The following is a 26,454-nucleotide window of genomic DNA, read 5'->3' as shown; positions in this document are numbered from 1 at the left end:
CCCTGCTTCATCATACAAGGCTGTCGCACAACAGTAGTGAAAACAGCAGATCTACAAGCACACAACGCCTCGGTGCGAGGCGTTGTGTGCTTGTAGATCGGCTGTTTTCACTAGTTTAAATATTTTTTTTAAATGATAAATACAATACTGGCTTTCAAGCAGTTTCAAGGGGCACACTTGACCCTTCTCAGGGGCACACCAAAGGTCCCCAGGCACAGTGGTTGAGAAACACTGCTCTAGTAGAGTACAACAGTGGTGACAACTGACAACATGGAAATGGAGGGATAAATGGGAATAAATTACTGTCTACTTCAACCCATTTAGACCGGGTATGCATTATTGCATATTATTTTATGCTTTAACTGTTAAAAAATAGCAGCTCTACACACTGTAGATCTGCTATTTTTGAAAAATCGAGAACATTTGAATTTTGACCCGATTCTGTAAGATATCTGCTATTTTTCAATCAAAGTTAAAGCATTAAATAATTCTAGGCCTAAATGGATTAAAAAGGGGGGGAAAGTTCTTGATCATTTCAAACAAAAGTGAATGCAGGTCAGTGACAAACGAGTGTCATTTTTACATTTTTACATTATTCTACATCTTTTACAGTGCTTTCTACAGCTTTACAACCATCCACATGTTAATAATCATCCCTGAACAGAACAGCAGCAGCTCTGGTTAATACAAATACAATCAGTGACCTAAAATAGTTAGTGCTGCATTGCAGTTTTGATGTTTGCCTGTATGAGAGTATCAACTCATAGCTAACTCCTTCTCCCTGTGGTCCATGAAAGGAATGCTGCTACAGCAGATCTACTCTCACTGCAGCAGAGCTGCTATTCTAAACCCTGTACTGGGAGCAGAGCAGAGGGCTGTACAGCCTTTACCCAGAGCTCACACTGGCTGGGACTTTGTTGCTAGGTTTTTACAAATCGTTGTCGCCGAGTCTTTTGCAGCCAGCTTGTGGGCATTGCTAACGTAGAAGAATGAAGAAGTGGGCTGAAAATAACAGCAACTCTGGAAACTATCTCTGTTTTGTAATAGTTTCTGATTTAAAAAAAATCACACCCGTGTGAACTGAGCGGTGGTTTACCCCCCCCTGTGTGTGTGTGTGTGTGTGTGTGTGTGTGTGTGTGTGTGTGTGTGTGTGTGTGTGTGTGTGTGTGTGTGTGTGTGTGTGTGTGTGTGTGTGTGTGTGTGTGTGTGTGTGTGTGTGTGTGTGTGTGTGTGTGTGTGTGTGTGTGTGTGTGTGTACAACAGCGCCCCTCCCTTAACATGTGTGGTCAGAAAAGGTACTGCCAGGCTACATACACGGCCGGACGGACGCATACATACACGGCCACGTATAGGAGACGGTGTGACCACCGCTCAAAAAAGAAGGAAAAAAAAAGATGAGAGATGAGAAAAGGGCCATGAAGTTGATCAATATTGATGCATGTCAATAATAGATAGATACCTTTATTATCCCAAGGGGGAAAATATATACAATACAAATAATACAAGCTGTTAGGGGAGTCCATTGTCCTGCTGTCAAAGGATGTTTTGGTTACTGTAATAATATGACCAATCCTTAAAGGAGAGTTTCGGCCCAGAACCAGAAGGCTATCTTACCTTTTAAAAGTACATATTTGCTCCCCCAAATGATGGTCCAGCTGTTCTTTTTTTGAAAAGATCCAATTTAATCCATTTTGGCTCCATCTGTCCTACAGGGCTTAAGACAGGAGTGAGGTTAAATTGTTAATCCGCGTATTTAACTTGCTCGAAAGTTTTCGCTACATGTCTGCCGCAGATAATGCCTTTAGTAAGTAGACATTGTTTATTCCTACCCAGCGTCGCCATTATTGTCGTAAAGCTGTGAACTCACGTTGATATCTCGACTCTCGCGCCACTTCGGCTGTGTGTTGTTCAACCAATGCTGTGCGGAAAATGGAATATATTGCATCTTTAGAAAAAATCATGCCCAATGTGAAGTGAGCGGTGGTCGTGCTTGCATAACGTCTTCAATTGGTAATTGGTGATGTAATACAGGCTACACACACACGTTTTGCTATGGCAAAACGCTGAGGAAAAAGACTAGGATATAGGTCTAGGATGTAATTGGTGATGTAATATGGCTACACACACACACATATTGCTTCTGGGCCGAACTGTCCATTTTGTGCTGATGAAACATTTGTGGATTAAGTAATTCATTTGAGAGCGCAAATCTCCACTAGGAGGAATGCTTTAATAATAGTGATGTAAAAAGGTGTGTGTGTGTGTGTGTGGGGGGGGTGGGGGGGGGTCCTACTGGCAGTGTGCACAAGAAATGTGTCACTGATGGGGCGTGCGTATTGTGGGCTTGGCTCCAGAAATACAGTATAGGCAGACACTCGGCTAGACTCCTGCAGAGCAATAAAAAATGCTGAACTGGGGTTTTTTGTTGTGTTTCAGGAGCAGCTGTTGAAACAACAGCAGCAGTGGCAACAGCAGCAACAGCAACAACAGCAGCAGCAGCAGCAGCAACAGCAACACAACCAGGCGTCACAAAGCCAGCTGCCTCCCCAGCCACAACAAGCCCCACAACAAGGTCCCTCCCCAGGCTCCACCCCCCAGCCTGGACCACCAGGGCCCAAGCAGGGCGGGCCGCTCTACCAGCCCGGTAACATGGGCCGACCGCCCCCCCTGCCCATGAACTTTGACCCTCGCTGGATGATGATGCCCTACATGGACCCCCGCATGATGCAGGGCCGCCCAGCCATGGACTACTACCAAGCTGGCATGCACCCCTCAGGTGAGTGGGCCACGCAGGGAGGTGGCACACAGAGAGAGGAATGCACTGGAGCACTGTTTCCTAAACACTGGGTCGCAGGGCTGGCACGGTTATGACATTTTACATGACGCGATGAATTGTCACTCAAGTAATTGCAATTTCACGATTTATTTGTGTACCTGTATTTGTCGTTGACAATTACATTTCAATTATGGCATTAAATACACAAAGAAATTACTGACATATTTGACAACTTTATACTTAAAAAAAGAACTTTGATCTACAAGCTCTGCTATTTCCACTACTTTTTTAAAGTGTTTGAAACTATAACATTTCTCAACTTGGAAACGATTATGACAATTATGCAAAATAATTAATAATAGATTATATGTAATAATTGTGACAGCGAGACTGGGTCGGGAGAAAAGAAGAAACCCTTAAGGCACATTAAAGACACATAGTCAAGACTAAAACCTGCGTTTTTGCACCGTGTTGCAACTGAGAATCCACAACTGTAAAATAAATTAGGTACAGCGTTATAATGACATAGTACTAATTTTGCGTGCATGCCTGCCATCCACACGCGTGTGTATGGCAGCGCAAGCGAGCGAAATGTCAATTGTGTGTTCATGTCGATGTTAAATATCATTCCATCCTTCTGGTTTAGGGCTTATGGGCCGTGAACGGTCGGATTCAGGAGGCTCTGGGTCTGACCCGTTCGACAGACAGCAGCATCCAGGACACCCCCACCGTGGGACACCCCCCATGGACCCAAAGCTGGCCTGGGGGCCGGAGGTCTTCCCTGGGGGCGGAGAGGGCCGGGGGCTGACCTCCCCTCACAGACAGAAGCAGGTTCTAGAGGAAGAGGAAGTGTCCAAAGGACCCAGGTAGGTGGACACCAGGCAGAAGATGTGATTAATCCTAGTCCCTGTATATTTTATTAAAACCATTTTAAATCTCCCTACTGACAAGGCATTCCTGTTTTCCCAGAAGCAAAATTTGAGTTACAAACATTTGCTTTAAAAATTCATATATTCAAAGTAGGGCTGGGGATCGATTAAAATATTTAATCGAATTAATCACACGATTGTCCATAATTAATCACGATTAATCGCAAATTAATCGCATATTTTTTATCTGTTCTAAAACTACCTTAAACAGATATATAATACTCATATCAACATGGGAGGTAGACAAATACCTAGTTTATTCAAATTCTATATGACAAATAGGCTTACTGTCCAGAATCTTCGAGAAAATGTTTCCATTAGGAAACATTTAACCACAGCATCCCTATTCTGGGCTGAACATTCACCAAAAATAGCTGATCTACAAGCTCACAATAAGATGCGTTGTGAGCTTGAAATCTTTTATTTTGTGAAGAGTTTGTGTATGGAAAAATTACTCAAGTACAGTGCAGCGTTTTACAAAGCATAAAGGCTCTAGGTTTAACTGAAGTAATATTGATAGGCTACATTTTAAATATTATCAAAGTATTCTGAGGCACCCTGGACTGGTGTTACGATTATGGCACCCCTAGTTCACTTTGATAAACCCTGTTATTATGTAGACACTTGATGGCTCGTTGGTAGCCTTAGATTAACAATACATTAACATTAACGTGATGACGCCACAAATTGCGGAGGTATTGCTAGGAGATTATAGGCTGGCTCGCTGAAGATGTGTGGCACAAGGCATTATGCCCATCCAGTTCCCTGGCCCCTGCGATCATGTTGTGTGTACTGTCGGTGATCAGCAGTTTGCTGACTTTATTTTCAATGATACACTCTCCTAGCCTGATACTTCAGTCCGCACATCACCACCCCCTGTTGGTGGGTGGTTTGTAGTGTGGACTGAAGCTGCACATATTTTATTTTATTTCGAGCGCGCCTGAAGAGCGGGCGCATTGAATGGGCCAATCAGGGTTGTATGCTTGGGGCACGTGGTTTGGCTGCTCCGGTCCCAGCCCCCTCCAAACAGAGCTCTTGAGCTCACGTGAGACTCGCTCGTGGACTCTGATTGGTGTCCTCTGCCCACGTGAGAGTCTAGTGGACTCTGATTGGTCCGTGAAAACTGTCATGGCGGAGTCAGACTCGACTCGTATTATTTTAATAAACTATGAAATAGTGCCGTTTAATCACGTTTTAATACCATTTTGCACTAACGTTAACATGCAGACATATAATATGTTATGAGAAATAACGTATTTTTGCAATGTCACGCCACGTCGTGTGTGTGTGTGTGTGTGTGTGTGTGTGACGTCAATAGGCTTTAGCCCGCCCACGCCGAAGTAGAATCTCCGTCCGTAATCTCAGACTCTCTCCCGAAGTGAAACGTAGTGTGAGATGTCTGGCGCTCGCAGTCAGGCAAACACTCTCCGGCTACTCGCATGGCAGAGGCTTTGGGGCAGACAAGCACAGACAAGTTCCAGTGCTAGTAGGCTAGTAGGCTACGTAACGTTTTCATAACAGTCAGCGCATGCAACAGAAGCCTCCACTCCCCGTCAAAATAATGCGCCGTGTTCTCGAGGAAACTGTTACTGAGTGAAGTCAAATAGTCTCCAATAAGTGCAACCGTGGTCTGTCTGCCCCTGCCTGTGTCCCAAAACCTCCACCGCTCTGACTGTCTGCCACTGTCTTGTTGTTTACTACTGCGTGTCTCTGCAGTCTGCATTCGCTTCCTGACTACAGGGTGCACGAGGCTCAAAACTCACCGCGTTAATCGCACGTTAAAAATATTATCGCCGATAAAAGGATTTTGCGTTAATTAGTTAATATCGCGTTAACTTCCCCACCCTTAATTAAAAGATTTGCACACATTTTCACGTCAAGCTCGCCGCGCTGTGAGCTTGTATATCTACTATTTTTCAATAGTTAAAGCATTCAATAAATGGATTAACGTCTGTGTCGTCCTGACAGGAGTGACACGCCTCCACACCGCATGCGAGAGGGTGGCCTGGGGCCCATCCAGCAGCCCAGCTCCACCTCCGTTCCCTCCAACCAGACCCCACCGCCAGTGGGCACCCAGGTGGGCAGTCAGGGGGGCACCCACCCCACCCATCACTACATGGGCAGCCGGGGAGGCAACTACAGTAACTTCCCCCCCGACCAGGGCTCCAGGATGCAGCAGCAGAGGGGAGGCGAGAGGAGCTTCAGCCACCAGGACGAGGGGCCTCCTCCTCCGCGGTCCCAGCAAGGTCAGATCTGGGGCACCCCGCACCCCCACTACGACCGCAACGGCCGGGCGGACCTCTCCCCCATGGACAGTGGCGGCTCTCACCTCCATCACTCCCACCACGGCCACCACCCGCACCAGGCTCATTTCCCGGTCCACCAACACAAGCCTGACAACAGCCGCGAGCGAGGGGGGGGCGAGGCACCCGTCAAGAAGGGTGACCCCTCTCCTCCGCTCCATCAGCCCTCGCTGTCTTCGTCCTGCTCCTCCTCATCCTCCTCCTCCTCCGCCCGGGAGGACATGAGCAACAAAGCTGCCTTGCACCACCTCCCCACCCAGAGGGAGGTGGAAGCTGCTCCAGGGCACGGTGCCGCCGGTCCCAGTGCTACCAGTAACACCAGTGGTGCCAGCAGCCACGCCAAGCAGGAGAAACCGGGTCCGCCGTACGCTCCCCACGCCTCCCTGAACGCCGGCCCGCCTGCCTCCCAGCACGGAGGCCATTCTCAGCAGCATCCCCACCCCAAAGTCAACCAGCGGGGCGGGCGGGAACACAAGACGGAGACCCAGTGGGGCCCCCGGCCCGGCAGCAACACGGCAGGGGGCGCCTCCTCACACGGCAGGAGGGCCAATAATGCAGGCGTCGGGGGGAACAACTCCCGAGGAGGGGAAGACTCTGCCCCCCACGACCACAAACCCTCCAACCAATCAGGAGGCAGCAATGCCAGCAAGAGGGCGGGTCCCATTAAGAAGCCTGTGCTGAAGGAGATGAAGAGAGAAGGAGGTGAAGGCGAGGGTGGAGAGAAGGCCAACACAGGACCTGGGAAAGATAAAGAGCAAGATGTCAGCCAGCTCTCCTCAGCCAAGCAGGACTCCACCTCCCAGAATGCTTCAGCTCCCTCCGGTAAAGATGAGCCGTCGCAGACGAGCAAACCTCGGTCTGGAGGGAAGGAGAGGTCTTCAGGGGGAGGATCAGGCTCTGGCAGGGGGCCCAAAGATGCTGACAACACCACCTCCTCAGGGTTCTCTGGTCCGTCGTCCAGGAAGGAGAGAGAGCGCTCCTTTGAGACAGGAGGCGGCTCTTCGTACCACGGCGTGTCGTCCAGAGGCAGCAGAGCCAGCCGTGGTCGAGGAGGGGAGTTCTACGGGCGTGGGCGTGGGTTCCGAGGCACCTACACGGCCAGCGCCGGTCCCGCGACTAGCGGCCGAGGCCGGGTGAGCGGCAGGAGCAGCAGAGACTACCGCACCTCCACAGCCGGAGGATTCCACCAGGAGTTCAAGGGGGAAGGAGGCCGGCACGGCCACGACCGCTCTCAACACAACCCGGCCCGAGCCCGGAACCGCAGCGAAACTCGCAGCGAGGGCTCGGAGTACGAGGAGATCCCGAAGAGGAGGAGGCAGAGGGGCTCCGAGACGGGCAGCGACAGCGGAGGCAGCGACCTTGGCCAATCGGACAAGGAAGACGGCAGGAAACCCAATGCCAAGAACGGCTCGGATAACGTTGCTCCTGCCGGAGGCCCTGCCTCGTCTGCTCAACCCAGAGGTTCCCACGCCAGAGTGTTCACCCCCAGGGGCGTGCCCTCCAGGAGGGGTCGCGGTGGAGCCAGCAGTGGGGGGGGCATCTACAGGAGCAGTGGCAACGCAGGGGGCCTAGCCGGAGGGCACAGGACTGGTTCTGGATCAGCCTCACACGCTTGGTCTGCCAAATCCTCGTCCTCCGTCCGAAAACAGCAGGCCTCGGGTCAGTCATCCAGCCCCAAAGACGCCGGTCGCAGTGGGAATGTCGGTGGGGAAAAGAAGGACAAGTCAGCTGACGGAGGTCAAGCCCAGAGTCAGGGGGCGAACCCCACTCAGTCCACACCGGCCTCTGCTCCCCCCACAACCCAGGGCTCCTCTGAGAACGGAGGCGTGGCGACCCAGCATTCTTCAACTAACTCGACGTCAAACCCACTCCCGGTGTCTGGCGGCCGCGGGTTCCCCCCCGCCGGGTTCGAGCGCCCTCCGAGGCGCCGGCGCCACGGGCGATCCCAACACCAGCAGGACAAACCGCCGCGCTTCCGCCGGCTGAAGGAGAGGGAGAACGCAGCGCGTGTCAACGGAGGAGGAGTCGGGGTCATCGGGGGAGGAAGGCCCTCCTCTCCCTCACTGAACTCGGTTCAGGATGCTGAAGGAGCTCCTCCTCAGACAGGCCACGCCCCAAACACCAACCACAACACCACTCTGACCAACAACAGCAGCAGCAGCGGCGGGGGAGGCGGTGGGCATCTGGGCAACACCAACAGCCACCACCACCACCACTACAACCAAGGCAACACGGGGCAAAGCCACCCCCACCCGCAGCACCACCACAACCACGGGGCCAAGTCTCCCGACTTCTCCAACCAGAATTCAGACCAGGCCAACGAGGAGTGGGAGACGGCCTCCGAGAGCAGTGACTTCACAGAGTTCCGAGAGAAGTCGTTCTCCTCCCATCACCACCACCACCACCCACACCACCCTATGGGGAGAGGAGGGGGAGGTGGAACTGGAGGCGGCGGCGGCGTCGTGGAGCGAGACATGACGGGAAAGGAAGCGGCAAACAAGAGGAGTTTCTCCAGCCAGCGGCCGGGGATGGAGCGACAGAACCGCAGGGTCAACGTTGGAGGAGGTGGTGGAGGAGGAGGAGGTGGTGGTGGTGGTGGAGGCGGAGGTGGAGGAAGAGGTCCTCGAGGCCCGCCTCGAGAGGCCGGGGCCTCTGCCGGTAATGGAGGAGGAAGCCGTGGAGAAAGGCGGGGCAACTGGCCCTCCCCTAAAAATAGGAAGTGATTTAAAAGATTTCTAAACATTTCAGACGAACCCCACCCCTACTTTTACATGTTTAGTCGTCCGTCGTTCTTTTGTCTCTTATCCGTTGTCTCTTATCCGTTGTCATCCCTTAACATAATTAGCACATTGTACAATGAGTGCAGACAGTGTACACATACACTTTAGTCCCTGACCCCCCCACCTCCACCTCCACCCCACCCGGGCCCCTTTGTCTCCATCAATCTGCTGTCTACCGTCCGTTACTGAATATTCTCCATCTGCTCCCCTTTCAGTTGCCCCACCCCACATCCTGCAGGAATGTCACTCCTGTTGGATTCAATAATGTGTTTCTGTTGAGGACACACCTGTTTTTGACTGAAGACATTCACAAACACACACAAAAAAAGGTTATCCACACATGCATATACAAGCACAATATATGACATCTCCATACACAGTGATGTGGATGCAGTGCAACATGAAACACAACATGGGATGAATTGGCAAAATGGAGACGGCTGATTTTTATATTTATGTACCTGTGTATATTTCTGCCTCGCTTTGGGCTGGGCGGGATTCAGTAGTGCAGTTCTGCATCTCCTTCCTTCCCCGAAGGGACGGAGAATGCGGGTTCTTTTAACGAGAACAATTGTACCATACGATGTTTTTCTCTTGTTTTGTGTTTTCTTTTTCTTTTGGCCTCATGTGTCAATTCTGTTTCAGCCTCCCTCCCTCATGAGACAAAAATATAGGGGTGTGTATTATTTTCTTCCTCCTTCTGCAAAGCAGGTCATTAAAAATACCTTTTTATACAATTTACCACCTTCCTCTGAGTTTTTGATCTCCTGTTAAGTACATCTTTGATTACTGTGATAACAGACCCATTGAAGTACTACTGCTCACCCACACTTAAGTTGATTTGTCTGGAATATCAATGTTTTTGCTGCTCATACAGATAGTGTTTTTCTTTTTTTTTAATATATCTAATTTTGTTGATGACCTGCTCTAGTATTCATTGTTCTTAAGTTGCTTTTTCCTTTAGAGGAAGTTAAGGCCCACCCTGCCTTTCCCAAGAATGATTTCTCTCCTATTCTATTAACAGAGCTTTGTTTACCCTTAAAGGCTGAATTGATCGCTTGATGGCTTGATTTTAACAACCAATATTTTCTCAGTGACATCTGTCTCTCCCCTCATAAGGAAACTTTCAAAGATGCTTTCAAGCCACAGTCAGGGAGACCAACTTATTTGGAGACAACAACAAAAAAGAGTTTGGTGAATATCTGGGTCATGATTGAAGTAAAGACGAATGTTTGACTATCTTAATTACTTTTCACAAAATGGTTTATGCTTCAATAGTTAATTGAGTACACACTAACAAGCACTCCTTGTAACAGATTCCATGGTTGATGTTTTTTCTTTTTCTTTTTTATAAAACCTTTTAAGGATATCTTATGAGTAAAGTTACACAGTGCAGCAGGATTGGTACTCTGTCTGGGCCCAGAGTGCCGAGGTTGGCCGTCTTGAGTATTGTACTTATTATATATCACACACCCTGCTGTCTCTGTGTGCAGGGATGCACTCTCTGTGCTCAGGTGGAGACTCCTTTTCACTTAGAGGGACTAGCAAGAAGTTCCTTGTGTTGAAGTATTTTCAAAAATGTACGTGTTCACGAATGTCCGTTTTCAATCCACGGCGGCGACCACGTTAAACTACAGAACTGAATTCAGGACTGCACTCAAGTCTGAAGTGGTGGCAAGAGTGCCTGATCTCACCCACGACTTCACCTTCACCACACGGTCTCCTGACACGTCGTTTGCAGCGACTCGTGTCCTCTTGAACGATACCAGGGAATAATTTGAATTGGTGTAGGCTTTCACTTGTAAATGTGATGCTCCACAACAAGTCACAATGGCACGCAGGCTTGGGAAGGGGAAAATAAGTCGCCATGGACGGCATCCAAGCTGAACTAAAGTATCGTTCTAGGCATAATTTATACTTTATCGCACAACCTTTTTGGCAAGCATCATTCGATTTAAAACTGTTTTTGTTTTTTAAAGATTTGTTTTTGGCTTCACTTCACTTAAAGGGGCACTCCACCACTTTTCAACCTATTTTCATATAATTGGTCCTCACTCAAAAATAGCTTTTTTTTTCTTTTCTTTTTTTTCTCAGAGGAGGGCTGTGGGCAGGTCAGAAACCCATCGTCTTGTGACATCATCGATTGCCAATCCAGCTTATAGAAACTGCAGGCTTTCTATTCCTGAAAAGTTGCAATTTTAAAGTGGAAGCCCTTGTTCTTGCGATAATAAAAATCTAAATATTTTTTTCAAAAATATTGATTCATTCTTTTTTTTTTTGGAAAATGATGTCACAAGACGATGGATTCTGAACTTCCCACATCTCTCCTAGGAGACTTGGACTGAGTAGAAAAAAATTGTGATATTTTATCATGAACATTAGTGAGGACCTATTATATGAAGACAGGTTGAAAAGTGGTGAACTACTCCTTTAAGTCTGTGCAGAGAGAGTGTTCAGACTTGAACTCGGGTCCTCACGCTCAACAGGCGACCTCCCGGCTGAGGCACCCACATGTTTATTTTCATCCCTATATAATTAATATGTAATGTATGTCAGAAAAAGGGTTGTGCAATGAAGTATACATTAAACTTTATACACATTTGCATCATCTCTGTCACTGCTGTAAGTTGGGGTTTTGTTTGTTTACTGATGGCAGTTTTAGGATTGGGTCTGGAATGTTGTGAGTAGGGCATTTGACTATGTGCATTATGTGTGTGTGTGTATGTGTGTGTGTGTGCGCGCGTGTATTCTCTGGCATCTGTATAATTACTTGCCAAGGGGATGGAAGGGCAGCGTGACTGGCAGACTCGGCCCCGTTTGCTCATACTTGGTTTTAACTATTATTAGGACAATTCTGCAGTTTTCCTTTATATACCGTACATTCATGTATACATTCATATGTGTGTATGTTTATCCATATGAAGAACATGCAGTGGAAAAACTGTTAAGCAGGGTTTTTTTTCCCCCTTTTTGTTGGTGTTATTTTAACATACACTCTTCTGTTTTATTTTTCACTTTGACTTCTAAGCATGAACACATCCATGGGTGCAGCTCGCCTTGCCTGTTATATATTGGTAGCAGTACACTTAACACTGGCTCCAAGAGTCCTCCATCCCTCAACTCCTAATGTCAATGTGCGCATATTGTATGTACCCATGTTAAAAGAAGAAAAAAAGTAGTGTATTCCTGAAATACTCAAAGATTGTACTATATTTCCAGCATTACTGAGGTACCTGGAGTGGTTCAAGCTAGCATTTATGGTTTGTTATTGGAACCGTAATATACACACATGTACGTATGTATATTGGTATGTATCTAAGTTTTGTCTACCCCAACTTACATTCCCACCAACAAATGTTGCCATTTTTTAAGTTCAAGGGAGCAATGTACAAGCAGAGAACTGTCTTATTATAATAAAAATTATACAGAGAAAAAAAAAGTGAAATAAACTTCCTTTGTTTAAATGGAAAATCTATCTAGTGTTCGATTGTTGTCTGTTATTGTACCTTATTGTCTTGACTTACAATATACAGAATGTATTTGAACATAACATCTAGGCACTTGCAGATCCCCCTTGCTCCTTTGCATCAACACAGTTTTGATTGCAAGATTGTTGGCTATAAAATACAGTATATGTGTCTGTTAATAGCTCAAGGGAACATTGGCTATAATTCCAGCCAACTTCCAGGAGTACACCTATTCAAACAAGCAACCATTTGGTTAATGTCCAGCTTCTAGCTATAGAGTCTAGGTCAACCTGTTGCTTGCTAGTATTAAGTTAATGATGGTAAATATAAAATATATTAATATATTTTGGTGGTTTAGAATGAATGAAACCCCAAAATAAATCGAGGAGAGATTCAGATAATCTGAGTTCCCAGATGTCCTTATTTATTTCGCCACTAGGGGGCAAAGTTTTACCCTTTCCACAACAAGATATTCTGTGATGAATAGTTTTGCTTAGGTGAATTCTCTTTGTAACCAGTAAGTTGTATCGCATGATCTTTGTTGTGAGGCAGATGCCACTACAAAATGTTTTTCTTAAATATATTTTAGTTTCATGAGCGTAATTGGGACACTTAGTGACTTCAAGACAAGTTCACTATGCCTAAACCTGCCACATACTGTAGTAGGCCTATACCAACAAGGCGTTTCCAGAGGCGTCAATTGGGTATGGCAAGCTATGGCAGCTGCCATAGCTTGTCTACATGGGGAAATAATAAAATGTACTTTTCATTGAGCCTTTTGCTAAGGTATGACAACATGACTGGTGTCTTGCACGCGCGCGACGAAGACACCAGTCATGTTGCCATACCTTGGCTTTTGCTGAACTGACGCCACTGCTTTTTTCCACCACTGGACAAATGACTGACGATGCAACGTCATGACGTCATGACGCAGCGCAGTTTACGTTAGCAACGTACGTACGGATAGCCCAGCTAGCCAACAGGGTGAATCGGGGAGCTGGTGGTGTCCATCTTATTTACACCGCAACATAAGCTACATTAGCTACATTTTCGGAGCTGTTATCATTTCACAGGAGTGGAAGAGGCTGAAGACGGGGTAAGCCGACTTCGTTGCGCGCATAACGACAGAAGTCCGTCTGTAATTTGATGCGTGCGTGATGCAAGACAGCGCGGATCTCAGTCATGCGGCCCTGGGCCTGATGATGCGCCATGTTTAATGTTATTTTAGGTGTTGCTGCTAAGGTGCAATAAAGATACCTAGGATGGGACGGTGACGTCACAAACAAATGGCAGTGTGTGTACCGTGTACAGACTACAGTGGTGGAAAAAGTAGTTACATCTTGTACTTCTGTAAAAGTATCAATATTACCTCTGTGAATATAGAAATACTCCTTAAAGTAAAAGTCCGGAATTAAAAAAAATAGACCTACTTGAGTATAAGTTTAAAAGTATTGATTGATTGATTGAAGAATTTATTAGAAGTTTGCAATAGAAAAAAGTACAGTTTCATGACAGTACAAATCACTGGTACAAGGTCAACTAAAAGGAGATCCTAGAAAGCCGAGGCTTATTTCCACAGGAACCACACTTTAAGTATCTCATTATAACATTGAAAGACAGACGGATAGAACATAGTACTTTATCTAGGATAATATCAGTTAAAAAGAAAGTACTAATTTTGTAGAATGTCCCACTTCACGTTTTTCTAATATATAAAATGTGTAAAAAATCTTTTGAAAATAGCACATCTACAAGCTCACAATGTGTCGCATGCATTGTGAGCTTGTAGATCGGCTATTTTCAAATGTGTATCTGAAGTGGACCAATGGTTAATCTATGGTTTGTAATAATCTACTATGGGGAACTGTATTAATAAGTAGGCCTAATTGTAGTGGAGTGGAGTAAAATACAATGTTTGCCTCTGATATGTAGAAGAAGTAAAAACGTTGTCGTTCAATAAATAGTAGTGAACATGCATTATCTATCAATGGAATGCATGACGGAATGTCATCTGTGGTGGAAGTCCGGAGCACTTCCGCTTAATGTGATACTTGGTCGTCACGCCACTGACGCATCCTTTGTGTCTTTGCTCTGGGTTTTAAGACGCTAGCTGGTTTTTAGCTTAGCGAGCTAACGCTCGCAGGTAATAAACCGGTTTATTATTGTTTGTGGTTCAGTGTAAAATGATAATAAATTCCCTTATTTAGTTTTATGTTTTGTTTAGTTTTTTGTTTACGAATAAAGCACATGTTTTCAATTAATATTCACCTGCATAAGTGTGTAATACATGCTTAGTTAAACGGAATTAAACAGTGAAATAAAGCAACCAGCTTGTCATTCGCCTCGCTCTTGATTGAATATCACAAGGTAATTTCATTCAAATTAGTTCCGATCAGTTACACATTGTATGTATTGTATCTGTGTAAACCTTTACAGTCTATGGTGTAAACACATTATGAGACTTAAAACGTTTGTTGATCAGATTTCATCATCCTAGTTAAAACGGACACTTTTTAACTTGATTGTTTTATAGTCTACAGAAATGAGCAGTTCAGAGGAAGTGTCTTGGATCTCCTGGTTCTGTGGACTGAGGGGCAATGAATTCTTCTGTGAGGTGAGTAGAAGACATCTCTCCAACAAAAAGTTACGCCCTCAGATGGCAAACCTATCTATCTATCTATCTATCATGTTGAAACGTTGGTTTCTAATTTTTAAAATAAAATGGTATAGAACAGGAGTCTTCAACAAGGGGTCTGGGACCCCTAGGGGGTCCTCAGAGTTACCACAGGGGGTCCTCCAAATCTTCCAATCCTTTTTATATTAACAACATGAACCCTAGTGTCCATATTCTGAGAACTGTAGCCAAAAATAGCAGATCTACAAGCTCACAACGCCTCGCTTGCTGCGAGGCGTTGTGGTAAAAAGAGCAGACTAAGTACAGAGCGAAAGGTCAATTTTATTAAGTATTGACAGTTCAAGTGGTTACATTTCTGAAAATACAAATTGACCCAAAATACACTGATGATTGTGCTGTCAAACAATGAAACTATATGGAATCTATGAAAAGGTTGTGGGGGTCCCTGCTTCATCCCTCTCTCAAGTAAGGGGTCCTTGGCCTGAAAACGTTGAAGACCCCTGGTATAGAATAGTGGCCACGAGCAATGCTGTAGCCACAATGTGATCTGCATTCAGCACCTCCTCAATATTGGGGTGCTCCTCATTATACCATAATGCTAGTATCTAGTGAACGTGTAATTAATGATGTCTATTCTGAATCCATCCAACCTAAGGTGGATGAGGACTACATCCAAGAGTTACTTTAATTAATGATGTCTATTCTGAATCCATCCAACCTAAGGTGGATGAGGACTACATCCAAGAGTTACTTTAATTAATGATGTCTATTCTGAATCCATCCAACCTAAGGTGGATGAGGACTACATCCAAGAGTTACTTTAATTAATGATGTCTATTCTGAATCCATTTAGAGAAAAAGTAACGCACATCCTCCTGTCTTTGGTGCTGAGCTAAAAACTGACTGTACAGTAGTACTAGAAACAAACAAAATAGCTTGCACTCACTTTCTCTGTAGCTCCAATTATTTTATTTAGCAAACAGCAAAAAATATACGTTTCGACCCCTAAGGTCTTCTTCAGTATTCTGAATCCATCCAACCTAAGGTGGATGAGGACTACATCCAAGAGTTACTTTAATTAATGATGTCTATTCTGAATCCATCCAACCTAAGGTGGATGAGGACTACATCCAAGAGTTACTTTAATTAATGATGTCTATTCTGAATCCATCCAACCTAAGGTGGATGAGGACTACATCCAAGAGTTACTTTAATTAATGATGTCTATTCTGAATCCATCCAACCTAAGGTGGATGAGGACTACATCCAAGAGTTACTTTAATTAATGATGTCTATTCTGAATCCATCCAACCTAAGGTGGATGAGGACTACATCCAAGACAAGTTCAACCTGACAGGTCTCAACGAGCAGGTCCCTCACTATCGCCAGGCGCTGGACATGATCCTGGATCTGGAACCAGGTCAGTGTTGTGTGTGTTGTAGAGCAGTGGTTCTCAACCTGTGGGGGGTCCCCACATTATTTTTGGGGGGTCCCCAGATGATTAACTTAATGTGCAACATTGTTTTCTCTCTAAACAGTAAACAAACCAACAAAATGTTTAAGTGTATTCTATTCATTCATGGGTTGCATTTGTAGTCCTAAACGGCCATGTTGAGGACTAACAAATGAGGACTACAAATGCAACCCATGAATAGAGGGTATCTGCACATTTCTAAAGTGACAATTTAAGGACTTTTTAATACCTCTAGAGGCAGAAATTGTGAAAATAGCCGATCTACATGCTCACAACGGCTCGCAACGCGAGGCGTTGTGAGCATGTAGATCTGCTACCATGTCATTGTGGGCTCGCCTGGAAGGCGAGCACACGTATGTTATCTTCATTATTTATATACTAGTCAGTATCTCCTCAATACTTTGGCGCGCTTCATCTCTTAAACGCTTACACCTTTCAACACCATTCAAATTTTTATGTGTTCAGCTTACTGAGGACAAGTGTGCTTGTATTTTTGGTTTTGAAATGTTTTGTAGTATAAATATAAAAAAATAAAAATGTTTAACTTTAAGCACCCAATGCATTTCCAATGGGTCCCCAGAGTGGAGAGAAGGATAATAGACCCATGTTTATGTTAAGGCGCTGTGGCTGCAGTGTTCACACTTCAGATATGCTATCTATATCATTGCGTTCACACAGGTCTGCTCTCTGATTTGATCCAAATGTCTAAGCTGTGTGATGTATAAAACTATAGTTATAGTTAAAACTATAAATAAATGTCCGTCTCCACTCTACTGATTACACAGCTGTGATCAAGAATCAAGTCCGGGCGATGGGATGTAAATCCCATAGCCATATATCCTAGAGCCCGCAGGGACAGTCAGCCATATTAGTGGTTGTTGTTGGTTGTCAGGGAGATATCAAAACCAATGCATTTCCAAGTCAGATCCACAAACACAATAAAAGCCATGCTCCACTCCTCAGTCTGGAGTGGCCACATAGAAGAACGCCTTGGTTATAGACATAGTGGAGGACATATGTGATCTGGGATTGTTAGCCTACAGTATATGCACTCAATATACTCCACTACAGTTGGAGTCCATTTGACAGTTGCTGGTTCCCAAACACAGAATCAAAAATGTAGATCTAGAACACATAGAATATGTACAGTACAGTAAGGTTCAGTAGAGTACAGTAAAAGTACAGTAAGGTTCAGTAGAGTACAGTAAAGTACAGTAAGGTACAGAAAGGTACAGTACAGAAAGGTACAGTAGAGTACAGTAAGGTACAGTAAAGTACAATACAGTACAGTAAGGTACAGTAGAGTACAGTAAAGTACAATAAAGTACAGTAAAGTAGAATAAAGTACAGTAAGGTACAGTGGAGTACAGTAAAGTACAGTAGAGTACAGTAAAGTACAGTATAGTAAGGTACAGTAGAGTACAGTACAGTAAGGTACAGTACGGTACAGTAGAGTACAGTATAGTATAGTACAGTAAGGTACAGTACAGTACAGTAAGGTACAGTAGAGTACAGTACAGTAAGGTACAGTAGAGTACAGTAAAGTACAGTAAGTTACAGTAGAATACAGTAAAGTACAGTACAGTAGAGTACAGTAAAGTACAGTAAGTTACAGTACAGTACAGTACAGTACAGTACAGTACAGTACAGTAAGGTGCAGTACAGTATAGTAAGGTACAGTACAATACTGTAAGGTACTGTACCTTACAGTACCTTAAAGTATCCTATTTGTTGGGTTGGAACCGAGCCCACACTGTTTCGAAGGAACAGTATTTCTAGTTCAAAATGTAATTCCTCAACTCTTAGTGCTCGTCAGGGTGGGGGGTCCCCAGTTAAAATATGATTATTTTGGGGGTCGCTGCCTGAAAAGGTTGAGAACCACTGTTGTAGAGGTTTGATGTGAATGCATCAAGTTTTTTTCTTTTTAAGGGCTGAATAGAATAATAAAGTGCCAATTTGTTTAAAACGTAACCCAAGGGTTGTATGGTGCAACAGGCCCAAGTATTTACAAATACAGACGAATGGTAAAACGATTATCAAAGTATGGTCTCTCCTCAAGGGATCTCTGAAATTAAAAACATAACAAATGGGACTTTCTCTGAGGAAGTGGGGTTTTCCTGTGCTGTGCTCTGTTTTGTTCTTTCAAAGATCCTTTGATGAGCGACACCAAAAGCTGTTATGTTGTCATCTGAGCACTTCTGTTTTTATCTCTTTGACTAACATTGGGTATTTCCTACTACTCTCTCAAGCCAGGCAACTATTCCACAATTTACGATCTATATGCTAAATAGTGAACAGAAGCTGTCATTTCTGTTCACGAAAATATCTTTAAAAATATATATTTTGAATTTCCATTTCTGCTAATCGGCATGCTGTATACCATGGGTAGGCAACCTTGGGCACGGGTGCCAACATTGGCACAGGGGAGGGTGATCACTGGCACACTGGCAGAAGTGTGAGAGAGGATTTTTGTCTTAAAATGTATGTGTAAAATTACATCCTGCACATAATTCTCATGATCTCTGACTGGGTAGGCAGTCTGGGATATAGGTGGGTTATTGATCCAATGATCATTGTCCTTATGTGAAAGGGGGGGGAAATCAAAATCAATTGAAAATACAACATTTTGATGTGGTGTCACAATTAAACGTATTGTTGACATGGCACACTGACTATCAAGTAAATAAAAACATGGCACTTAATATAAAAAAAAAGGTTGCCGACCCCTGCTGTATACGTTGTTTGATTTGATTTACAATAGGAAAAATGTATGCAACTGCAAAGACAAAATGGAAGTGGGTGGTTGGCAAACATCCACTGTAGTTCACATTTACAGTCAGGGTTCCTACTCTAGTATGGTGTTTTTAAATGGAAAATGTACAGTGCTTCCGTAGCACAGACTGTATGATGGAAGCATTTGAAGAGATTATGTTAGTCAACAGTCAGTCTCCAGAGCTTAGGGGCCCTATCTTGCATGCCTCCCTAAAAGCGCACAGCTTTAAATGTTTTTCTAAATGGTAAAAAATGCCCAAAAAGTGTAGGCATACGGAGTAAGGCGGTGTGCAAAATGAGCCCCATAGTTATTTCTTCCTTCCTTAGGGAGAGTGTTGGAGGTCTTTCTGTCCGAGTGTATCAACAAAGCAACTGGGTTAAGCACTGTTGGTCCAAACCAGTAATTGTCAAGTAATTTAACAGTCTTTTACTGTGTGTAAACTATTCTCATTCTCACTAGAGAATAGTTATTTTTTCTTCGTTTTTTAATAAAACCAAATGGACCCTTATTTGTTTCATTTTACACTCTAAAAAAAACAATGGCCTTTTTGATACACTTGGACTGAAAGACCTGCAAAAAACACTCTCCCTCCTTCCTTAAGCCCTTAAGCTTGTCTCTAGAGTGTTACTCTTGTTAGATTATTTATTGATAGACTACATGTGTTCATTGTTCGCTCATTCAGAAACAAAGTGTGGATGCCAGAACCTAATATAAGCCCCATCTCATCTTTTACGTTTATTCTTCATTGATTTGGTTGTAGACTTTTACTCTTCCTGTACCTCTCTTGTGTTTCACTCTTACTGCTGTTGCTGATATGACACCTAGGCCTATAAATCGTCTAGTCACAATTATTTTACATAATCACAATTATTTTTGTCATAATCGTTTCCATGTTGAAAAATGTTCATATATTTTCAAACATTTTCCAAAATGGTGGAAATAGATTTGACGCGTTGTGAGCTTGTAGATCGTCTATTTCCACCATCATTATTCTTTTTTTTAGTATATAAGTTGTCAAATGTGTCAGTCATTTCTTTGTATATTTAGGTTATGAGTCATATCTTCCATGTCCAACTTCAAAGCCTACAAGCCAAACGGAAATGTAATTGACGACGCCAAAAACACAATTAAATCGTTAATCGCAATTATTTGAGTGACAATTAATCGTCATGTAAAATGACATAATCGTGACCGCCCTGACATGACACCTTAGTTTACCACCGGGGATCTACGTATATCTTTCTGTGTCTTACGAATTCTTTGTATCTGCAGACGAAGAGCTGGAGGACAACCCCAACCAGAGTGACCTGATAGAGCAGGCAGCTGAGATGCTGTACGGCCTCATCCACGCACGCTACATCCTCACCAACCGAGGCATCGCGCAGATGGTAGGAACACCTTAGCCTGGTTAATAAACCAGATGCAACTTCTTGTTGAAGTGTCACAATATTATTCAACTGTTGTGTCTATCCATTGATAAATAATCAATGAAATGGACAAGTATTAGCCTCACTGTGCTCACCTCAGAAGGCTTTCTGGACATGGTGGAAATGCACTCAGACATTGAGACACTGCAACCTGTGCTAATGGGATTATTGTGTACAATTCCTGTAGGCAGGGAAGGCTGAAGCCGATAGGTGAATTAAGATAATGATTCATAGTAATACTATTTGATATATATATATATATATATATATATATATATATATATATATATATATATATATATATATATATATATATATATATATATATATATATATAGAAAGAAGGTGACTAACGGGCACAAAAACAATTTATGGAAAGAAACTTTAGCTGTTTGTGACAAGATAAATGTAAGCTTTATGGAGATGCAGATAATTGGCCTGTTTACATTGTTTTCTAAAGCATATACTGTAGCACAGAGCTTTGAATTGAAGAGTTTATTTAATATGTCGTAAACGGGTTGAGGAAGAATGTAATGGTTTGTGTGCAAATAATTAGCATATTCAGATACTCTTCTTATTGCCTTAAATGCCTTTGTTTTGTTTTTTGGAAGTTGATAAGGGGATATATTGTGCCATTTATTTAACCATTTTAGAACTAGGATCAAGCCATAGAATAGAGTCTAATGTTGGTTCGTTGAGTTGGAAAATAGGTGGAGCGTGGAGCAAAAATCTGTAGAAGTGACCATGTCGGATTTTGAGCTATTTATGTGATTTACTTAAAACCATAACATCGCCGATTCGCCATACAGGTTTTTGATTGGGGTAATACCATATTCTTCGTCTTTAAAAATATGACTGCATATCGTCGTTGTCGAGTGGAAACCTCGTATCTCCAAGTTTCAAATTTGTACGTTCTTTCGTAAAGTACAGCCCTGCTTCATCATACTAGGCAGTCGCACAAAAGTAGTGAAAACAGCAGACCTACAAGCACACGTGTGCTTGTTTTCACTAGTTTAAATCATTTTTAAAATGATAAAAATGCAAAACAAACGGTTTTGGACATACAGGGTTTTCACCCGACAGAGACGATATGGTACTCTGAATATGGTACTGTATTTTTATTTTATTACCATTTTTATTTTATGACAAAATGATTGAATGAGAGTTTGCTTAGTGTCCCAAATGTGTTTACTTTTCTTTCTTTTTTTTTTCTTTTTTCTTTTTACTTAATTGTGAAGTTGACACTGTCCTTTTTCTCTTTCTCTCAGTTGGAAAAGTATCAACAGGGAGACTTTGGTTACTGCCCTCGTGTCTACTGCGAGAACCAGCCCATGCTTCCTATTGGTCAGTAGAAGGATCTTCTTTTTTCTTTTGGGGGGATGGCGGGTTGTAATATTTGTATTTTCTTGGTAATATTTCAGTATCAGATCTCCAAAATGCTACGTCATTGTTTAGATTGTATGTTTATATTTGTGTCTTGACCACTAGCATCCCTATTCTATCTACAACTCACAACGTGATGCATTGTGACACGTGCAGACATGGTATAGACCAGAACATGCAAACATGACCCTCTTTCATTATTTCAGTCTCTGTATAGTATCTTAATGACTAGTATTAAAATGTTATTGTCTTCTCTTATGTCTAATGTATTTGTATTTAAGTTCATAAAGTTAACATAACTAAATGCATTTGTAATTAAAAAGAAAAAAATCTGGATTCCAATTAAAAAATGCAAAGAAATATTCAGAATTCCAGTTAAAAAATAGCAGATCTACAAGCTCAAAACGCGTCGCAGAGCGACGTGTTTTGAGCTTTTAGATCGGCTATTTTTGCTACTTATGTGTGACATAGGGAGTAGGCCAATAATTTATGCCCAGTTTCTGCCATAATATGCAATGTGGCCCTCTAGTGAGTGTAGAAATATAGTGGCCCTCTAACGCCCCCTCCTCCGCTGCTTCTCTTCATTCATGGCTGTCTCCTCTCCTCTCCTCCTCTCCTCTCCTCTCCTCTCCTCTACTCTCCTCTCCGCAGGCCTGTCGGACATCCCCGGGGAGGCCATGGTGAAGCTGTACTGTCCAAAGTGCATGGACGTGTACACACCCAAGTCGTCCAGGCACCACCACACAGACGGAGCCTACTTCGGCACGGGTTTCCCCCACATGCTGTTCATGGTGCATCCTGAATACAGACCCAAGAGACCCGCCAACCAGTTTGTCCCAAGGTTAGACTGGCTGCTCCTCCATCTCCAACCCCTCTATCTGTGTCACTGACCTTCCATTTGACCGCTTGTATTAACAGAAAAAGTTAAAGTAGCCGTTAGCAGTGATAATATAGAAAGAATATATATCGAGATGCGTAGGGCTGTCACGATTATTTGTCACTCAAATAATTGCGATTAACGATTTAATTGTTTTTGTCTTTGACAATTACATTTCTGTTTGGCTTGTAGTCTTTTAAGTTGCACATGGTAGATATGACACATAACCTAAATATAAAAAGAAATTACTGACATATTTTGACAACTTTATACTTAAAAAATTACTCTGAGAGTGGAAATAGCTGATCTACAAGCTACAAGATTCTATAAGTGTCTTTTGAATCCTAAGGTTTTTTGAAAAACCCATGTTTCTGTGTCAGCAATCTGGCCAGCCATCGTCAGAGAAAAGGTCCTTTTCACTTAACTGGAGCTCAGTTAGTCTGTTCTTGAGAGACTACTATGTCAGTGGTTCTCAAACCTTTTCATGTGAAGGACCCCCAAAATGATATTTATTGGCCACGGACCCGCATCTCAAAATATCTAGTTCCAGGGACCACCCAGAAGCAAAATTTGAGTCCCAAATGTTCGCTTTGAAAATACATATTCAAAGATTTGCACAAATTTTCACGAGTTTTTCAAAAATAGCACTCGGTGCCGCGCTGTGAGCTTGTATATCTGCTATTTTTCACTGGTTAAGGCATTCAATAATTCTAGGCCTAAATGGGTTTTAATAAAGGCATAAAAGCCCAAAAGACAAATATGTTTAAGTCCTACTGCTTCGTTGCTGCTGTTTCCATTGAGACGAGTATTCATCTGTGTGTGTCTTGTCTCTCTCTCTCTCCAGGCTCTATGGGTTCAAGATCCACCCCATGGCGTACCAGCTGCAACTGCAAGCAGCCTCCAGCTTTAAGAGTCCAGTGAAGGCCATCCGCTAGGAATGCACAAGAAGAGAGAGAGAGTGAGAAAGAAAGAGAGAAAATTATCAGGGGAGGGCCCTGCCCCCCCACCACCTGACCCTACCCGCCCCCCCCTAACCTGAGGACTGTATTATTTGGTGTAGATTAGAACAAATGAAAAAAAGTTGTAAAGATTTTGAGTGTGAGAGAAATAGAAACAAAAACACGCACAGCCATGATATAGCCTGCATACGCACGCATGCACACACACACACACACACACACACACACACACACACACACACACACACACACACACACACACACACACACACACACACACACACACACACACACACACACACACACACACACACACGCACGCAACCAACCACACACTTGGGATTCCATGCACTTACTTTACCAAACTCGTCTGTGCCAAAACAGGACTTAGTTGAAGAGGAAGTCTTTAACTCCACTCCATCTTTGGCATCATCCATTCACTACCACAGAATTTCTCTTTTTAGTTTTCTGCTGTTTTAAATCCATCTAAGAGCCAGGGGAAGGATAAAACTCGATGTTATTTCCTTTGGTCGTGTTCCGTATTTGGCACAGTTTGGTAAATGGTGATGCATCTCCAGATGCGCACGCAGTCCATGACTGCCACTCACAGAGACAGTTTGTAAACCTTGTCACTGTTGCGCGATGTGTCCTTTTTAGATTTACATTTTTTTCAGTCTATTCTGTTCAATTTGCCTTAAAGATGTTGATAAACGCGGTGCTGATTTCTTTTTTTTGATAAGAGCCTGAGTGCATTTTGTCGTTAACAAGTATAATAGAAATATGTTTAACAAAATAACTGAGGTGAATTTGTTTCAGAATCGGTCTGAAAACCGTCATCGTCAGCGGTCGTCTTTGTTTTCCGTGGCTGTCTCTGTGTGTGTCACTGTGGTACCACTGCGCGGCGACATGGTGCGCTGCCCTATGCCCCTTCAGAGCAGGTGTAGTGTTGGTTTGTGTCGTGTCCCGTCTCCCTCGCAAGGTCAAAGAGGAATAAACACGGAAAAAAGGAGTTAAAAGACTATCTGAATCCTGGAACTCCCTCCCAACTGCACTGACTCTACTGTCGTCCCTCCACACTTTAGTTGGACTATTTAAGTTGACCTGCCTCTGCTTGTGACACATTGCTGCCTTATGAAGACAGACAACAGAAACTTGCTGCGTGGTTCAAATGATCTCACGTTTTGGTTACTAAAGTGGATTGTATTGTTGGTAGGATATCGTCGTTGTCGGGTGGAAACCTTGTATGTCCAAATACCGTTCATTTTGTATTTATCATTTTGAAAATGATTTAGACTAGTGAAAACAGCCGATCTACAAGCACACAACACCTCGCACCGCGAGGCGTTGTGTGCTTGTAGATCCGCTGTTTTCACTACTTTTGTGCGACGGCCTTGAACGATGAATGCGAGAAAAAAAACATACACATTTGAAACGTGGAGATGCGAGGTTTCTGCCCGACAGTGACGATCTATGGGTAAAGTTTTTGTTCATGGGGAATCTCTACCCTAGTAGTGGCCTAACATTTAAAGCATGCGAAAAGTGATTTCTGCTGTTTGCCTTCGTATTCCAGAGTTGTGTCGACTGTCAAGGTGCCCCTCTTCTGTATACTTTGTCTTCTGAAGTAGATGTTTGAATACCTTGTTGGTTTCCAGAAGAGTATAGGGATGCAGCAATTCTTTGTTTGTATTTTATTGTCTGTGTGTTTTTGTCTTGCTACTGTGGAAGGGTGAGCAGGATTCGGAATTCTCAATAAACCTTTATTTTCTTTTCATATACAGTATATATAGTTTTGTTTGTTGGCCCTCTGGTTACTCATGTGATCGCAGTTCCATTTTATGGACACTTGGTGTCAGTAGAGAACCGTATGTGCGTTGCATTTACAAAATCACTTCAGTTGGATATGAAACAATGGTTTTACTCCAGGTCCCTAAAGAACAGGGAGGTAACGTGTTTTAGCCACACTTTGTGAAAATGTGATGTTTATTATAGTCTCCAAGCAGAGCCGCCATCATTGATTACCTCAACAATGCCATGTGTTCTGTCATGTTCTCAGTCATGTGCTGAATATTAAAATACGATTGTGATTTTAGTAACTGGCTTATTGGGAGACTATACAGTATAGATTTGTCTGTTTGGCTGAGAGATTGTTTCTAGAAGTTATACCATAAGAGAGAGAATGACATGGCATATGGTGGCATCTAGGGATGGCTGTGTTGCTTACCAAAATTGGTCAATCAAATGGCCTGCTTCATCCAGTGAGGGACCATGGCTGCACTATGATCCAGTACCCTCTAGCAGGGGTGTTGCACCAAATGCTGGGCCCTGGGTAAAAGGATTCACTGCGGGCCCCCCATGAGCTTTAACTATTTTGTGCTTTAACTATTGAAAAATAGCAGATATACAAGCTCACAGCAAGTGCCGCGCTGCGAGCTTGTAGATCTATTTTTGAAAAATCTTGAAAATTCTTTGAATATTTTAAATCCTACGTTTTTTGTTGTTGAAAAACCTATGTTTCTATGTCAGTGGTGCTCAAACCTTTTCATGTGAAGGACCCCCAAAATGATATGTATTTGGCCACGGACCCCCATCTCAAAATATTTAGTTCCAGGGACCCCCCAGAAGCTAAATTTGAGTTACAAATGTTTGCTTAAAAAATACATTATTCAAAGAT

At 43.5% G+C, this 26,454-nt stretch overlaps 2 protein-coding genes across 3 annotated transcripts in view; both read left to right on the top strand.

Moving 5' to 3' along the window:
• Positions 1–9,146, top strand: part of prrc2a (proline-rich coiled-coil 2A) — a 28,620-nt gene extending 19,474 nt beyond the window's left edge. For both annotated transcript variants that reach the window (XM_080734767.1, XM_080734768.1), the window contains exons 14-16: positions 2,437–2,776; positions 3,423–3,642; positions 5,674–9,146. In XM_080734767.1, coding sequence (XP_080590893.1) covers positions 2,437–2,776; positions 3,423–3,642; positions 5,674–8,731 — 3,618 coding nt within the window. In that variant the 3' untranslated portion in view covers positions 8,732–9,146. The remainder of the gene's footprint in view (positions 1–2,436; positions 2,777–3,422; positions 3,643–5,673) is intronic.
• Positions 9,147–13,216: 4,070 nt separating this feature from the next.
• Positions 13,217–25,556, top strand: csnk2b (casein kinase 2, beta polypeptide). The gene is made up of 7 exons (XM_080734838.1): positions 13,217–13,351; positions 14,789–14,869; positions 16,208–16,310; positions 20,410–20,525; positions 21,833–21,908; positions 22,599–22,788; positions 23,669–25,556. Exons 2-7 carry the CDS (start codon positions 14,798–14,800, stop codon positions 23,757–23,759), a joined length of 648 nt encoding a protein of 215 aa, XP_080590964.1. The 5' UTR covers positions 13,217–13,351; positions 14,789–14,797; the 3' UTR covers positions 23,760–25,556.
• Positions 25,557–26,454: the final 898 nt, after the last annotated feature.

The sequence above is a fragment of the Nannobrachium achirus genome (genome assembly GCF_963921795.1).
Source record: "Nannobrachium achirus genome assembly, chromosome: 10".
Classification (NCBI taxonomy): domain Eukaryota; kingdom Metazoa; phylum Chordata; class Actinopteri; order Myctophiformes; family Myctophidae; genus Nannobrachium; species Nannobrachium achirus.
Note: the sequence above shows the minus strand (reverse complement) of the source record. Positions and strands in the feature narration are given on the sequence as shown.